The following is a 17,801-nucleotide window of genomic DNA, read 5'->3' on the forward strand; positions in this document are numbered from 1 at the left end:
TCTTTCTTTCTTTCTTTCTTTCTTTCTTTCTTTCTTTCTTTCTTTCTTTCTTTCTTTTCTTTCTCTCTTTTCTTTCTTTCTTTCTTCTTTATTTTTGTATGTAATTGTAAAAATTACTCAGATTACTTGAAATCCTTAATACTACACCCTTATGTTTGAGCATTTATATTTTGAAAATAACTAACCTAAATGAGTTTATAATTTTACATATAATAATTTTCAGTGGACTATTTAAACACCCTTCTTTGCCTAACATAAAAAAAGCTTTGTTATTTCCCTTTCTTTAAGGAAGTCTGCAACAAGACTTTTGATACATGAGGACTCTACACTTGCTTGTTTGATATTAAGTATAAACAAAAATACTATTATAAATCAGAATGATTTTCTGACTCCAGTTCTATTAACTTACTCTATGGCTAAATAAGACATTTCTGTCTAATGCTTTAGCTTATAAGAAGTCTATTATATAGTGGGAAAAGAATAGAATAAATAACCTTCTCACTTAAAATCAAGTTATTGGTAAAACAAAATCGTCAGTCTTTTAATTCTTATTTAATACTTGAAATTAAGAAAATATAAACACATGGAAAGCATGTGGACAGCCTAATAAATTAACTTTCGGTATAAGGCACCCTGCTTAGATTCATGGGATTAATCTGTTTCCATTGCCTGCCAAGCATATGCTGTCTAGTAATCACAGAGCTAAAACAATCGACTCGTTCATGGATGTGCTGGCTCTTTAGCCCGGGTGCTCATGTGCAGGTCCCATCTGGTCACTGTAATGGACTGTCGGGATGTTGTCAGACTGCTCAGACCTCGCCAGAACTCTGACAAGAACTCCTTCTCTGTGTCCAATTCTATGGGAAACTCTGCAGATCACTTTTCAATGAATAATTATTGAGCGCTCACTATGCCAGGTTCTGTGCCAGGTACTAAAGGTGGTAGGAAGAAAAAGCAATGTTCCTTGACACCGGACATCAGTGCTTATTAAACTTCAGTGAGTCATGGATTAGAGGTGTTGAATAGTATTCACTACAAAAGTTTGAAGTCCATCCACAAGAGTAATTGGACTGCAACTTCTAAATTACTGACCATTTGTGAATTTCTTCAAATGTATTTTAATTTGTATGGTATATTAGCATTTATCTCTCTTTCATGCAATACATATTAGTAGGTTTTGTTTGTTGGTTGGTTGGTTTTATGAGATAGGTTTGCACTCCTGTCACCCAGGCTGGACTGCAGTGATGTGATCTTGGCCTACTGCAGTGTTGACTTCTTGGACTCAAACAATCCTCTCACCTCAGCCTCCTGAGTAGCTGGGACTACAGGTGCTTGTCACCATGCCCAGCTAACTTTTATTATCATTATTTTTAATAGAGACAGGGTGTTGCCACATTGCCCAGTCTTATCTCAAACTTCTGGGCTCATGCAATCTGCCCACCTTACTTGTAATTCCAAAGTGCTAGGATTATAGGGCATGAGCCATGGCACCCGGTCTTGCAATACATATTTATTGAGGTTCTACTATATTCCTGATACTCTTCTAGATCCTGAGAATATAGTGAAAAATAAAACAGGTCAGACATTTGTGCTCATAGTGTCTTCAATTTGGGAATAGAGAGTTAATGGAGAAAAAGAAACAAATAAAATAACACTTATTGTGAAGTGTTATGTTAAAAAATGTGTGGTGTTCCTGGGAAACTACTTCAGATTGTTATTAGAAAAGACCTTTCTAGGGAGATGATAATAAAATTGGCATTTGAACGTTTCTTTCAAGTGAGTATTAACTTGGTGGAGATGATGATTTGTATTTTAAGGCTGAACAGCTGGGATTCACACCTACCTAAAGTCACAAATCAAGCGGTGATGCAGTAGGGACTCACATTCACATCTTCTGATTGCACTGCATTTAATTGATCTTTACACCTGGGAAAAGGTCTCAAACTAAACTTACTTTTGAAAAAGAAAGTACCAAATGGATGTGATAAGCAAAAGTGTAGTAGAAGACAGAGATAGTGGTAGAAGGCTAAAATGCAGGTGAGGCTCCTGAGCTGAGTCGGGAAACGGGAAAGACAATTGTCACCCAAGTCTTCAAGAAGAAATATCATGGAAAAGACCACTTTAGACTGTGCCTGGAACTCCATCTTCTGTATTGAAGGACATTTTCTTGGAAAATTTGTAGGCCTGCCCTTATATAAAAATCTAAAAAAAAAAAAAGTGGAGAACTTAAACTTCCCTTCTGTAACTTAAACTTCTGTCTAGGCCAGGCCAGTACCCACTGTGCAAGCTTTACCTTTGGCGCTGTTGCTCTTGTTTTGCAATAGGAAAACATCTCCCTGTCCTGGGAAACCAGAGTAACCATTGCTCTTTTAGTTGTTCAACTACTTATGTAGCATCCAGAGTGACTTTTTTTTTCTTTAAAGACATTCAAAAACTTGTATCCTGTTTTTTGAAAGAGATGGCCACTATCTCAAGGGTTCTGAATTTTTGTCTTTAATTAGGTTCTATGAACAAGTTTCAACTTCCTTTTGTGTGTCTCATTCAGTTGTTTTGACATCTCTGAATTAGGCCAAGGGGCATTTGACGGACCATGCACTTGCTAACTTGAGACAATTAAATTGCTTCTCCAAAGATGAAACAAAGAGCAGATATAATTAGAATTTCCTTTGGATGTTGTTATAAGGTCTTATCATTATTTGAATGTTTCTGTAACTTACCTAACACTGAATAATTAAAAATTAATTGTCTGACATTTTCACCTTACTGTTCATTAATTATGTAAATCATGAATGAAACAATAATTATTAGGGATACTGCAATATTTTGTGAGTCCCTTCTAAGTATTTTTTTCAAAGTGAAGTAAAAATAATATTAAAAGGACAAAAAGTTATTTTGGATTTTGGACAGAGATAAGCAAATAAAATCAATATAACTAGATCACAGCTTGTATTTTAAATTCACATAGTTTCCACTACATTTTCGTAAAAAATATTATTAAATCTTTTTAAGAATATGTTTAAACTATAACTTTATGCACAAAGCCTATTTAAGGAGGAACTGAAGACAATTTTTATTTCAGTAATATGGTGTCTTTTCGTACTAGTAAGCTATACAACTCTAAAAGAAAATATACAGATATATGTTTAGACAATAATATTTGAACCTTCCAAGGTTAGCATGAAAAAATTAATCCTGGCCGGGTGCCGTGGCTCAAGCCTGTAATCCCAGCACTTTGGGAGGCCGAGACGGGTCAGGAGATCGAGACCATCCTGGCTAACATGGTGAAACCCCATCTCTACTAAAAAACTACCAAAAACTAGCCGGGCGAGGTGGCGGGCGCCTGTAGTCCCAGCTACTAGGGAGGCTGAGGCAGGAGAATGGCGTAAACCTGGGAGGCGGAGCTTGCAGTGAGCTGAGATCCGGCCACAGCACTCCAGCCTGGGTGAGAGAGCAAGACTCCCTCTCAAAAAAAAAAAAAAAAAAAAAAAAAAATTAATCCTTTGCAAATGGTTAATTGTGAAATACTATAAAGGCAACATAAATACAGTAATACGGGTAAGTCAGTAAATTATAGAATATGAGGACTGGCTTATGAGACATACTTGTTTTACAGTGTTGACCCATAAACTCTTATTTCTAAGTGAAGAAATGTTATAAATTTATTTACTTCTGTTTGCCAGTTTTCTGTTATCAGCTAGATCTATAAGAATTAGCACTCAAATTAAAACTAATTGGCAAGTATTGTTTAATAATTGTTCAATTAGTAATTATACCCTGAATAAGTAAGTTGAGAGGAATTCTTAGGTTCTTCTGGATCCACAGAAAAGATCTCCATTTGATTTCTGATGTCTCCTGCACGTGGGTAGATAGCAACAGTAAGCTCTCCTCATATTTGCAGTCCTTGATATCAAGGCTCTAAGGTCCCAAAGACCACAACCCACCAAAATTATATCCTTAAAATCTGTATCTGGTGCATCAGCACAAGGTTAGTTAAGAATTAGTGTTATGTGGGAATATTTCAGAACAATTAAAACCTGGCCATTAGGCAATGGCATCTCTGCTTCTGATATGACTCACTTTGATAAGTGAAGGAAAAATATCTGTGGATGACTTTCTAAGGGACAAATACAGTTGCATCAGCTTTTAGAAACGGGACATGTCCTTTGTTGTATGCTGTTTCATGCAACTTTTAATATGTCAAGATACTGTGTGCAAGACACACTACAGTGCAAGAAGATTTATGTGGCATTTTATTGCCAATAAATTCAAAATGCAGTAAGAATATTAATAATCACTGTCTCAAAATTGTTCATATTAACTATTGATCCTGAGGGTTGACATTTAATAGATAATGTGGATATTATATTTTTTAACTATATCATGTGACTTTTGTCTAATAGTGACACAATCTCAAAGTGTACTGACTAGGCTACTAAAATAATCTAAGGAACACAGGTACGTCTTGGGCTGTTGTACAAAATATGCTGAAACTTCAGCCTACATGTGAAACATATCTTATTCTGTACCCAATCACCCCACAGTTAACATTTCTATTTTTCCCTTTATATAACTGTGTGTGTCTCTGTGTGTTTCTCTCTCTTACTTCCCCCTCCACATGCACCTATAGACACACACACACACACACACACACACACACACACACGGGGCGAGGAGAGACTAGAAAAATATGAAAATAGTGGAATGCTATTATATATGTGCGTGTATTGTACATTATATGTCGCATTCTATAAACATTATATATAATGTGATATATATACATATAACACTTCAAAAGATTATTGAAAACTTTGCCAATTTTATGTAAGAATGAGAGTGGATCTTCAAAAACAAATTTGTCTTGTTTTTTGTGTTTTTAGACTGAATTAAGGGAAATTCTGTCTCTTTAAATTATTTTCCAATTAGAAATAAAAATGAATATTTTTAAAAAATTTCTTTATTTTTAATGACTAGGTAGTCTGTAGGAAAAAAGTCCACCACAAATCATAATTAAACTGACATCTTTTCAATATTGACACAGCTATAATGACTCTTTTTCCCTTCTAAGTAAATGTTTAGAGTCTAAAAGACAATCAGATATATCATGGGTTGTTTTTATTTAAGGTAATTCTGTTTGTGATTACTAAACCTTGGCAGCATGTGTCAAAATAAGCCAATATGTAATTTCAATAAATCGTTATTTTTGAAGGTTTCAATTTTACATTAAGAAGTAAAATTTTCTTTGTGATCCCATTTCAGAATCCCTGTGCTTATATGTAACATTTACTTGCTAATCAAAAAGTCAATTCTCTGAAGCTTGTAATTAGTTGTATGGCTTCATCAACTAGGATGATGCAACTCAAATTACAATTATATGACTTATAAACAATAACTGAAAATGTACAACAAAAACATTAAAGCATTTTTTTACAGATTTGTATTTCTTTACAAAGAGAATAAATGTGCAATTGCTATTTTGGTGTCAAGTCCCTGAGACAAAATTAGAGTTGAAACTACCTAACTAAACCAAACTATTATATTAGAGTTGAAACTATTAAGAGCAAGTAATTTAAAACAGAGGCTCAAAAGTAGAGACTGCTAAAGACGCTGTTTACCAGTAAGCGCTCCATAGTGCTCCTTGGGCACAGTGGTTTCATCTTGTGTACTCTTTTCTCACTCTGTCTCTCCCATCCTGACTCGGATCCAAGCACCCCAATTTTACACCTTGGCTGACATACAGAAGGCCCTGAATAATAATATGTCTAATGAACAAACAGTTAATGAAGAGTAACTACTTGATGCTAACTTTGAAATCTTGATTTAGATTTCAAAAACGATTGCTTCCACATTTTGTCATTCTTCAAATAAGCCCCTCCTCTTAGAATTACTAATGAATATATTCGCACTTAATTTTGGTGGCATAATTTATCTCATAATTTAACTCAATCACCCAATACTATGATTTGAAGTAAAAAATAAAACCCTTAAAACCTTTTATCCTTTCTAAGACTCATTTACTTAATATGATTTATATATTTTTTGTTTCCTACATTATCAATATTTGTATGATATGTAATTCTGAACAAATCTATAGATATTTGTCCTATACGTATTCCTGAATTGCGATTAAACCTGATTGTCATCTAAAACAAACAAAAAAAGAACAGGATCTTTCATGCTGAAATGGTTCAAAGAAATATTAATCTAGTACCATAGCAAAGACATGGAATCAACCTAAATGCCCATCAGTGGTAGACTGGATAAAGAAAATGAGGTACATGTACCCTATGGAATACTGCCCAGTCATAAAAGAATGAAACAGATTTTGTCCTTTGCAGAAACATGGATGGAGTTGGAGGCCATTATCCTTAGCAAACTAGCACAGGAACAGAAAGCCAAATACTTACAAAATGCACTTCTGTGTGTCCATGTGTTCTCTTCACGTATAAGTGGGAGTTCACTGATGAGAATACATGGACACATAGAGGGGAACAACACACAGTGGGGCCTTTTGGAGGGTGGAGGGTGGAAGGTGGGAGAGAATCAGAAAAAATAACTAATGTGTACTAGGCTTAATACCTGGGTAAAGAAACAGTCTTTACAAGAAACCCCCATGTCGCAAGTTTACCTGTGTGACAAACCTGTACTTGTACCTCTGAACTTAAAATAAAGGTTACAAAGAAAGGGGGAAAAGAAAGAAAATATTCTAAAAAAAAAAAATTCTAGGCACAAGATCTGCATCAATAAATATATTTTGAGTGCATTAAAAATATTAAATCAATTGACAGGTTATGGATAAGTAGTCTGTGTACTATTTTCAGTCCAATGACATAAAGTTGTCCTTTGTAAAATCACTGTAATATTGAAGAACCAGCAAGTGCAGCATTTCACTTTTGCAAGATGAAAAAGTTCTAGAGATTGACTGCAGAACAATGTAAATATACTTAACATTACTGAATTCTACTCCGAAAATTGTTAAAATGATAAATTTTTTATGTTATGCGTTTTTAACCAAAATTAAAAATAATAATAAAATTGGACCATTGGAGGGGGGAAAAAGTGAGAGGATACCCAGAGATCTCATAATCTCATATCTAAAGCAAAGACTCTGAATTCAAGATGCAATTTTTTTTTTTTTTTTTTTTTTTTTTTTGGCAGAGTCTTGCTCTGTCGCCCAGGCTGGAGTGCAGTGGCGCAATCTGCACTCACTACAAGCTCCACCTCCCGGATTCACGCCATTCTCCTGCCTCAGCCTCCCGAGTAGCTGGGACTACAGGTGCCTGCTACCAGTCCCGGCTAATGTTTTTGTATTTTTAGTAGAGATGGGGTTTCACCGTTTTAGCTAGGATGGTCTTGATCTCCTGACGTCGTGATCTGCCTGCCTCGGCCTCCCAAAGTGCTGGGATTACAGGCGTGAGCCACCACTCCCGGCCAATGCAATTTTAAAAGAGCACTAAGTCCACTATTTTTGCTAGCAATGATGAATAGCCAAAGGAACAACCAAAACAAAAATAACAAACAACACTGGAAGAAACTCTCCAGTTTGTGGCCAACTGCGGTGTTCCATCTGGATTATTAAGTTATGGCTTCATGATTCTGGGTTTACGACTAACCATTGTCCATTGGTCCATGCATTGCCCATTTTAATCTATTTGCTAATTTACATTAATCTCTTGTTCTTAATTATGTATTAAGCGCCTGAAAACGTACCCTCAAACACAAATGTTAGAATCTGATAAATAACCTGTTTCTTACCACCAAGTCATCCTTCCCCTCGTCTCCCATTTTGGCTGGCCATTTTTCTAAATGCACCCACCTATACACCTGAAATGTAACCATTTTATTTTAGTTGCTTTTAACTTTAATCTAAAGCAAGATCGTGCGGTTTTCAATTTGAGGACATATTCTTTTTTAACCTATTACTGAGTGGCTAATTTCCATTCATATTGCTTTTCATTGCTGTAGCTCGTTGATATTTGACTGCTGGCTGCTATTTAAAGTTGTGTGATAGTAGAACTACAGTGATTCAAACCATTTCTGAATAAATAGCATTTTCTGGTCTTCATTATGCACCTTATCAAGGTTAGCTCATCACTTGGGCCTCCTGCTGTCCCAACCACCTGCCTATATACATATCTGGATTGTAATCTGTGAGTCTTAAGAGCTTCTCTAAGTAAACAATCTTGCTTCTGTTTAAAATCTCAAAAATTTCATTGTATTTGTTTATTTTGAATGCTATTCTCTATTCTTTATTTAGAGACATAAAACCCTAAAATTTCACCACAAAGATAATATCATATAAACATTGATGACTTCTAAATCCTTTGTTAATTCCAGGTTTAACAAGTCTCTTTCAGTGTATTCCCTCAGGATATTTTCTTTTTTTCTCACCTATTAAAATATTTTCTGCTACCATTGGTAAGAAACATAATAAAATTCTGTCCGGAACTCCTGGAGCATATATTATAAGATTTTAGAGCTTGCTTTTCTTGTTCCTTCCTGCTTATAGCTTAACAGAGAGCATTTCTTTCTGTAAGCTAATGAAGTAACATAGCTGTTTAAACTTTATTTTTCAAAAACTTTCTTACAGAATTCCTACAAAAACTTCCTGACAGAATTTGAAAGAAAGAAAGAAAAGGCTTGAACACAAGATTGTGAAGCATAATTAAAAGCTATCAACCAATGAGTTTGAAACACTTGAGTTATATAATGGTTGAGACCCCCCCAGTTCAGGAGTCAGATGGACTTTGAGTCAGATTGTGGCTCTGCCATAAGTGTTGTGGTCCTCAACATGTTATTTAAAGAGTATGTGACTAAGCCTTCTGATCTCAAAATGGGAAGAATAAGTACAGCCATCTCAGAGGGTCATTGTGAAATTTAAATAAGATAATGCTTATAAAACATTTAGCTAAGTGTCAGATGCATCTGAGTTCCAAGCATGTTAAATATTGTCAACAAATTCACACTGGTCCTTGGCTTGAAGAAAGAACTTATGCTCTGACAGAGAGTTGTTTCTAACACTTCATGGCACACGTTTATGATGTACTGCTACTCTGAGTAAACACAGAAAAACATGGTACATACAACCTCTTATTTAGACAAATGCTCATGTGAAATTCTGTTGACATCATGATAAAGCTTGTGGACCTCTCAACATAATGTATCTACTGTTACATACATTAAATTAGAAACTAGAAGATTAACAAAAATGGATAGTACTAGACACTTTTCTTTTAGAAACTTTCAGAGTGGCTTTGGGAAATATTTAAATCTCAGATTTCCCACATTGACTCTAACAACATGCTTAATACCCATTCTTCAATTTCACACATCACTCTCTAATCAGAATTGCAGAGTGTTAGGGTGTTTCAGATATTCAGATTGTAACATACTTTGAAATGTTTTGCAGATTTATTGGCCTGCTGCAAAGGAACGGGTGGAATTATGTAAATTAGCTGGGAAAGATGCCAACGTAAGTATGAAACTTTAACAATTATCTTTGTAAAACTTCTATTGATATGAGAGTAAATATTTATATTGGGCTTTATTGAATTAATGGTATTAGTGTATTATTTTTCAGACTAAACTAACATATTCCATGTGAATATTACTATGGAATAAAATATCTCTATCTTACCAAAAGCCATGATATTATTTATAAAATTTAAGAAATCTAGAAACATTCTAATGTATTAATTCTAAATATTATTTTTGTCACAAAAAAAGATTAGAAACATATTAAAATATTCAAAAATAAACAATCCAAAAGATTGTAGTTGTAGGAATATGTATTTTTCATGTATGCACATGTATTTTGTAAGTGTACATAAAACCATCAGTTATTTTAGCATCACACAGAATTGATATGTAATTTCAATTGAGTTGAAATTAAAATATCTATAAGAATTCCTTCATGTAGTGACATGATGGAAAGAACAATAAGAATTAGTTAATAACGAATGACAGCATTCTGGCATAAGAACTAGTACTTACATAAGAACTAGTAATATGTAATAAAATTTACATATTAGTAATAATGATTACATAAAATAACTCATAAAAGACAACTAGAGGGTACTAACAGAAGCTTTTAGTTTAAGCTGCCTTGAAGAGCAGAGAAAACCCTTAGACAAGCATGACTTTTCGTCTCCGGGATGGTCTTATCTACCTTGATTTCTGCACTGTCCAAGCTGTCCTGCATGCTCCCTTTAATCGTGTTGCCTGATTTATCTCCAGCATTGAGGGCCATGACTCTGACTGGCTCCTCTCCTCATCCGAGTGCTCTGATTCAGGCCAGATATTCTGTCTTCTGCCCTGACTTCTTGCATTATGGTAATGGGGAGAATTGCTCTTTTTTTTGGCAAAATAAATCACCCTCAAGTTGTAACCCAAGATGACAACAGGTCATAACCTGGGGCAGAAACATGGACCTCTTGAGGCTTCTTTTGCACCATCCTTTAATCGTACCTCTAACCACAATAATTCAGGGGTATTAAGCTCAGTAATACCATCATATTTAATAATAACAAATAGTGTTTGTTATATGAAAGGATGAATAAAGAATCCTCTGTCAACGTGATATAAATAAAACAATATGACACATAATGCCTAATGATGTGAGGAGAAGCTCAGACAGCTAATAATTTCAGACAACAGGTTAGTTCACTCATTTCTTACTCATTTATTCAAAAAAATATTTTTAGAGATCCTAAATATGTATATGAAATTCATATCATATCTGTCCTCATGCAGCTTTCAATCTAATGGGGGATACAGATATTGCTCAATGATGACTTCTACATAGTAACTACAAAGCAAAATAATTGAAATGAAACAAAACAAACTTGTGGTGACCCCTGATTTTATATTCAGTTATTAACAGAATTTAATGTCATCCTTTCAGGCATATTTATATTAGCAGAAATATATCAGGGAGTGTTAACATAAAATGCAAAGGGAAACAGTTTTTACGTTTCGGCCACTAGAGATGAAAGAGATTAAACTATTCTGTAATGTATTCTTCTTCCTCCCATGGCTTTGGTATCTTCATCCAGTTCAATATTCCAACACCAAACAAGTACCCAGGTCTGCAAAAGCACCAATACTTTACTGAACACTCATAGAGAAAAAAATGCTTTGGTTATAAGAGTTTTTCAAATTATTTCATTTAATGGACAGTATAAGCATGGCATAACCACCATGAACATTTTTATATTTCTGTTTCACCAGTATTGAGTATACAATAAGGAGGCAAGAAGGAAAAGGATGTTTTCAATGGACTCCAATAAACTGGTTTTCCCATGGCGTAGATCAGGGATAAACAGTCAAGGTCAAACAGTCAGTGAAGGTTTAAATTCTGACAGTGCTCTCACTTGGGTATGTTCACTAATTCCAGTTACATAGTAACTTAATTGCCTCTCTTATTAAGTTAAAGCAAACGGAGATAAACTTTTCTGGAGGTGATATCCTTGACCATGTAGGATTCTGTATATAGAACATACTATTCCAATTTGGTCATAATTGTGAGCTAGCAACCACCTCTAACCTTTAAGTACATTTGCTGCTAAACCAGGATTAAAGATATGGGGAGCTTTTTGCTTTTTGCTAAAGTCTGTAGTTTGCTGTTGAATCATGTAGTGATAATTTTTAATTTTTGCCTCATTTACTTGTTCCTTTAAAATAATGTTTCATTTTAGAGCTACTAATAATAGCTAACACTTTTGTAGCAGTTACCATGTTCAAGGAACTGTTTTCAATGCTTTATATTTATAACCTCATTTAATCCTTACGACAACACTATATGCTAGATTTTATTATTATTTTCTATTTTCTGGATGAGAAAACTAAAGCCAAAAATCTTAAATGGCTTGCCCAATATCATGCATCTGGTAAATGGTAAAGCCAGGGATTGAATCCAAAAGTCTTGCCCCAAGGTCTGTGCTCTTACATAACTTTATAAAATATACATATAAGATCCAAAAACTATATCCTTCAAATTATTTCTCTCCGTAATATCACCAGAACATAGATCCTCATTTTTAACAGCATTACATATATTTTGGCCGACAGAAAACTGAGACAGCTCTGTGGTTTTATTGACATCTTTTATTATGTTTGGCATTACCCTCTCTCCTCCGTTCTCTCTAGTAATTTTTACCTACTTCCCAAGAGTGTGTTTAGGATTAACAAGTGTTTGGAAAGACTGTCCCTTTACACAAGGGTACTATATAACTGCAAAACAGTGAATTATTTACCCTAATGAAAGTTAGCTAATTGGGGTGGGGATAGTAGAAGATGAGGAAACAAAAGGGAACTATTCCACTTAGTTGAACATAGTGCCCAGTTTAATCCAAAGAAGGGTAGAGGTGACAGGAAGATATTTGGTAGTATTTTGCTTCTATTTAGTGGAAAGTTATTCAAAAGAAAGTAACTAAAGAAATGTCTTTAGTCCTGACTATATAATTGTGGGTTCAACAGCTTACTCCAAGCAAAAGAAACCACAGGGTGAGGGTAGCCTTGGCTCTGTTTGTCAGTTTAACCACAGAAGGGCACAGCCTGTCCACACAGACATTACAGAGTTAAAATGTCTTCCGGAACTTCAGTTCTTTAATTATATCCACCCTCCTTCCCTCTCTGCCTCCTTCCCTCTCTGCCTCCTTCCCTCTCTCCCTTCTTTCCTTCCCTTTCCTCCCTCCCTCCCTCCCTTCTTTCCTTCCTTCCTTCCGTCCTTCCTTCCTCTCCCTTTCTTTTTTTCTTCCTTTCTTTCTCTCAAGAAAGTCTAAAACTAAAATAGAACGTTCATTGTAGAAAGTTTGCAAATTATATACAAGCAAAAAAAGAAAAACAAGTCATTTATAAATACCTCCCCCATGAACACTGACCAGAGATAACTGGTGACATTTTGATGTTTTTCTATCTTATCTATTTACTATTTTTCAGTATGATATCATTGTATATATAATTACTTAAAACACTTATTTTTTTTACTTCACAGACTGCCATGAGCATTTTCCCATGTCATTAAATTCCTTTTTATAACACTACTTTTAATAGTTACACTGCATTTCTTTATGTATTATTTCATCAATCCCCTATTGTTAGAAGTTTGGTACATATCCAGTTTTACTCTTGAAAATGACACTGTACATGAAAAATTTTTATGTAAATATTATGAACATCTTTGATTATTGAGTAGACTTTTATTAGTTAAGAACAAAAAAATTTTTATAAACATGTTGCCAAATTGCCCTCCAGAAAGTTTATGCCTCATATGCTCTAACCAGCATTATGTGATCAACGGAGGGTGTATTTACCTATTATACCATTGTTAATGTTGGATACAACATACAATTAATGCTTAATACAAATGCATATGAATGAATAAAATATGTATATTCTTTGCCAATAAAAAGAACATTATTTTTGCTGTTTTAGCTTGAATTGTTTTCATTACTCTAAACATCTTATATAGTTGTAAAATAAAATTTTTAAATAGCATATCCCTGTGGCCTGTATTTTTTAAAATTTTCCTGTTTGCCTTTTTTGTGCTGATTATTTACAGATTTATAAAACATATATATATATATACACACACACACACGTATATGTAGACATATATAATAACATAAATATGTATAGAGTGTACATAAAGTATAATGCCTTGTGTTCCAAGCATGAAAAACATATTCTTTTCATTTTATCAGTTACCTTATTTGATGTATAGACTTTATTTAAAGTCATTTCTATCTTTTTCTTTAAAATGTTTTCTTTTGCATTTTTACTGTAACTGATTATTGCTCTGTAGAAATCTTCAGTGTTAGATCTCCCATTTTTAAGTATAAATGTGATATATGAGTTTTTCTATTTTTATTTTGAAGTGTTAACCATCTATTAAATAGCTTTTTTGTTGTTGTCGTTTGTTTGTTTGTTTTAGACAGAGTCTCGCTCTGCCACCCAGGCTGGAGTACAGTGGCTCAATCTCAGCTCACTGCAACCTCTGTTGCCCTGGTTCAAGTGAGTCTCCTGCCTCAGCCTCCTGAGTAGCTGAGATTACAGGCACCTGCCACCACTCCCAGCTATTTTTTTTTTCTTTGTATTTTTGTATTTTTAGTAGAGAAAATTCACCATCTTAGCCAGACTGATCTTGAACTTCTGACCTTGTGATCCACCCACCTCGGCCTCCCAAAGTGTTGGAATTACAGGCGTGAGCCACCGCTCCCGGCCCTATTTTAAAGATTTTAAGACCTAAACTGATATCTCTGCATCCTGGATCCTGTCTGAGAACTTCTAGACAAGCCTAACATGTAGCACAGAGACAGATATAGGTGAAAAGTCAAAAAATGTTTGATAACAATATTCTGCAACACACATTAAAAATAAAACCAGATAAGATTCCTAAATCATTAGTATCTTCTAATATTTAACATAAATAAATTAAAATTAGCTATTGTAAGTCAATTATCATAATAGATATAAAGCTGTTTTGGATTTTATTGGACACTTCGTACGTCTTGAGAATTACAAGTAGTTCTATTTTTCTATTATCTTTCCAGGTATCTGGGGAGAAATTAAAATTCTAAGTGTTAATGCACAGACTAATATGTTTTTTGCTTTTTTTCTCTGCAAGTATGAATTCATCTTTATACTTGTCTATTTAGTTATTTATATATGTATGAATATGTCTGAGAGATAAAATATTGAAACATCTAATATTACTTAAGATAATTAAAAAGTTGATGTTTGCTTTGGTTCTTTCTCTCTTCTCCCCCTCTTCCCTTTTTCTTTCTCTCCCAGTGGGGGTAGGGTAGGGCCTATGGAAAGTCATGTGGGTAGGAGGAATAAAGGAAGGAAGGAGAAATTCAATACTTTTCCTAAGTTGAATATATTATTCCCTGGGTTGTTTGGTCACATTCAGTGATTGACATTGTGGGCAATAGCTGACAAATTAGCTTTCAGGGAAAGTTACAAAGGCTGCTTCTCAAAGTTGTCTTTCTTCATGCCTCACAGAATTACACTACCATTGATAGCCTTGCCGGTCACTAAGTGAATTAAATCAAGTTAATTATTGATCATGCTATTTAAACAAATCTTTGAAACTTTGTGTATAAGAATAAAACAATACAGGATTTCTGAGACTTAAAAAAGTGAAGTTATGAATTGAAAAGGAAGTCATTGTAAAGTTTTTTTTTGCAACAAGGATTGTTTGGCTTAAATGTTAACCTCAGCCAAAATTTAAAGTGGGAGACCTTATCTTTCACGATCTCTGTTCACAGGTTTCTTTTGCTCAAGCAGCCAAGGCTTTTCTATGCCTCTAGGCTGCTGAGTGAACCATCCTCTCTCAACTTCCCTACAGAAAACTTTGAGCACAACTGACATTTTTGTAAACTGTGTCAGATAATTCAAGATTCACCCATACTTTTTTTATTATTATTATTCCATGTCAGCCCAATCAGACAGAAGGAGGAATTTCATAAATTAATCTGAGGTATGCCTTGTCAAGTCAGGAAATTGGCATATTAGGCTACTTTCTAGGACTAGCACCATTTTAATAAAGTACTCCTAGAAAAGTGAAAGGAAATGAAATACTTCAGATGTGATTCAGAATTTTTTTTTAACTAATCACCAAAATTATATCCCCACTGTGTATAAAATGTTACCCTGGATCATATTTGTCTTTTTAAACAGTGCTGCGTCACTGGTGGCTTCTAATCTGTTTGACTCCATAATTTAAAATCTGGAGAGGGAGTTATATTTCTTTATCCAAATATTTATTTCAGAATCTTGCAAAATTACTTTCTAAATTCTAACTGAGCTTTTGAAAAAATGATGAACTAATTGGTGGTGAGTCAGTCCTCCCTCACTCCAGCCATATGATTGTACTGTTCCCTGCCCTGTATGCTCTCCCCGATGCACTAACATCTTTGTGCAGGAAAAACAAAGGAATACAAGTCTTTTCAAAAAGCGAGCATGAGTGAGCAAATTAAAGGCTGGATTATAAAACTTCCTACTCTAGCCATGAGGTCATCAATAAAATTTACCTGGTGATCAAGTACATTTTCATACTTTTATCTTATCTTTTCTCATATTACTTTGTCTTCATTGTTTGTTCAAAACTATTAGTATTGACCTGCCACGCTGGCTCATGCGTCCAGGGGATTGCTTGAGGCCAGGAGTTCCAGACCAGACTATGTAACAAAGCAAGACCCTATCTCTACAAAAAAATTACAAGAATTATCCAGGAGTTGGTGACTTGCACCTGTAGTTCCCGCTACTCAAGAGGCTGAGGCTGGAGAATTGCTTGGGCCCAGGAAGCGGAGGCTGCAGTGAGCCGAGATCGCACCACTGTACTCCAGCAGCCTAAACAAACAAACAACAAACAAATATATGTATGTGTGTATGTGTGTGTGTGTGTATATATATATGCCAGTTGAAACTGTAGCTCAAAATCAGGGTAAGGAATATACAAGTATTAAATTTATATTATTTCACTTAATCTACATAACAGCCGTAACAATCCTATCAGTAAGTCATTGTCTGCCTTTTTAAAAAATTTTATTTCATTCTAAGAAACACCCTACCAGTTAGGCTATCATCTATTGTTGGGGTTTGTTTGTTTTTTTTTTTTTAATATATTCCTCCTAGGAACCCCAACAACAACAGTGGACCATTAGGTCCATGCCTGATTGGTGAGTAACCTATGGCCACTTGGGCAGAAATAAGCTGAACTTTTTCTATGAAATCCAGTGGTTTATAATCAGATTACCAACTTCCTTAATAACCCAACACTTGCCTGTCTCCTGGGTAAAGTCAATCTAGAATAAAAGTGTACTCCAGCCCAGTGTTTATTTAGGTATCTTTGGATCTAAGAATCATGAAGCCATGGTTAAGAAACTGTATCTAACAATTATGTAAAGATACAGTATCAGTTGCAGGAGACAGACTGAAAATAATATATAATAACAAGAATAAATACTTTGAAAAAGAGAGAGTCACGATTTACTGCTATCTGAAGCATATAAAATAATTAAGTTCTAAAGATAATGATGACATAAGGAAATATTTTTAGGCATAAGCTTATGCAAAACAAAAAGAAACGAAAATTTCTTCAAAAATTTGACTTGGTGTAAAAAAAGTCCATGAGAAAAACAGGGAGTATTGAAGTTAACCAGAAATAATCTGATTCTTCAAGGCTCTGAAACATAGGAAAATACATGGCAAAAAGTGGTAGGGCATCTGGTCAATAAGAATAGAATACATAGGTAGAGATGCATGTTTGTGTTCAGTGTTTTGTTCGGTGTAGCCGAGACAGATGACATTGCACACAGTAGTAGCTATATAGTATAAATTATGTGGTAACAACGGATCATGATAGATTTTGTGTTCTATGTATTTCTTGTAGAAAGTAAGGATACCAGGTGTGGTCGTTGGTGCCTGTAGTCCTAGCTACTTGGGAGGTTGAGTAAGGAGGATCTCTTGAGCCTAGGAGTTTGAGGCCAGTCTGGACAACATAGAGAGTTCTCATCTCTAAAAAAATAAAAAAGAGAAAATTTTAAATATGGACGTCTAATTCATATTCTGTTTATATCCGTTTTCTAGGCCTCACTGAGTACCACTTTAGAGGCTTGCATTCTAATTAACCCTAATTCTGATTAGTTCAATGGTTTTATAACTTCGAAAATCTAAAAAGCTACTTCTTTATGCCATGGTTTCTATATTTGTCTTGCCTCCTTTGCTACAACAGATGTCTAGAATTTCTCATAAATCTTTTTCATTTGTGCTCTTATTTTTGAAGACTAATCTACTTG

The 17,801-nt window shown here is 34.5% G+C and overlaps 1 protein-coding gene across 1 annotated transcript in view; it reads left to right on the forward strand.

Moving 5' to 3' along the window:
• Positions 1 to 17,801, forward strand: part of SEMA3D (semaphorin 3D) — a 162,157-nt gene that overhangs the window by 62,316 nt on the left and 82,040 nt on the right. Inside the window, exon 4 of the mRNA XM_023226655.2 lies at positions 9,407 to 9,469. Coding sequence (XP_023082423.1) covers positions 9,407 to 9,469 — 63 coding nt within the window. The remainder of the gene's footprint in view (positions 1 to 9,406; positions 9,470 to 17,801) is intronic.

This window comes from Piliocolobus tephrosceles, chromosome 8 (genome assembly GCF_002776525.5).
Source record: "Piliocolobus tephrosceles isolate RC106 chromosome 8, ASM277652v3, whole genome shotgun sequence".
In the NCBI taxonomy this organism is placed as follows: domain Eukaryota; kingdom Metazoa; phylum Chordata; class Mammalia; order Primates; family Cercopithecidae; genus Piliocolobus; species Piliocolobus tephrosceles.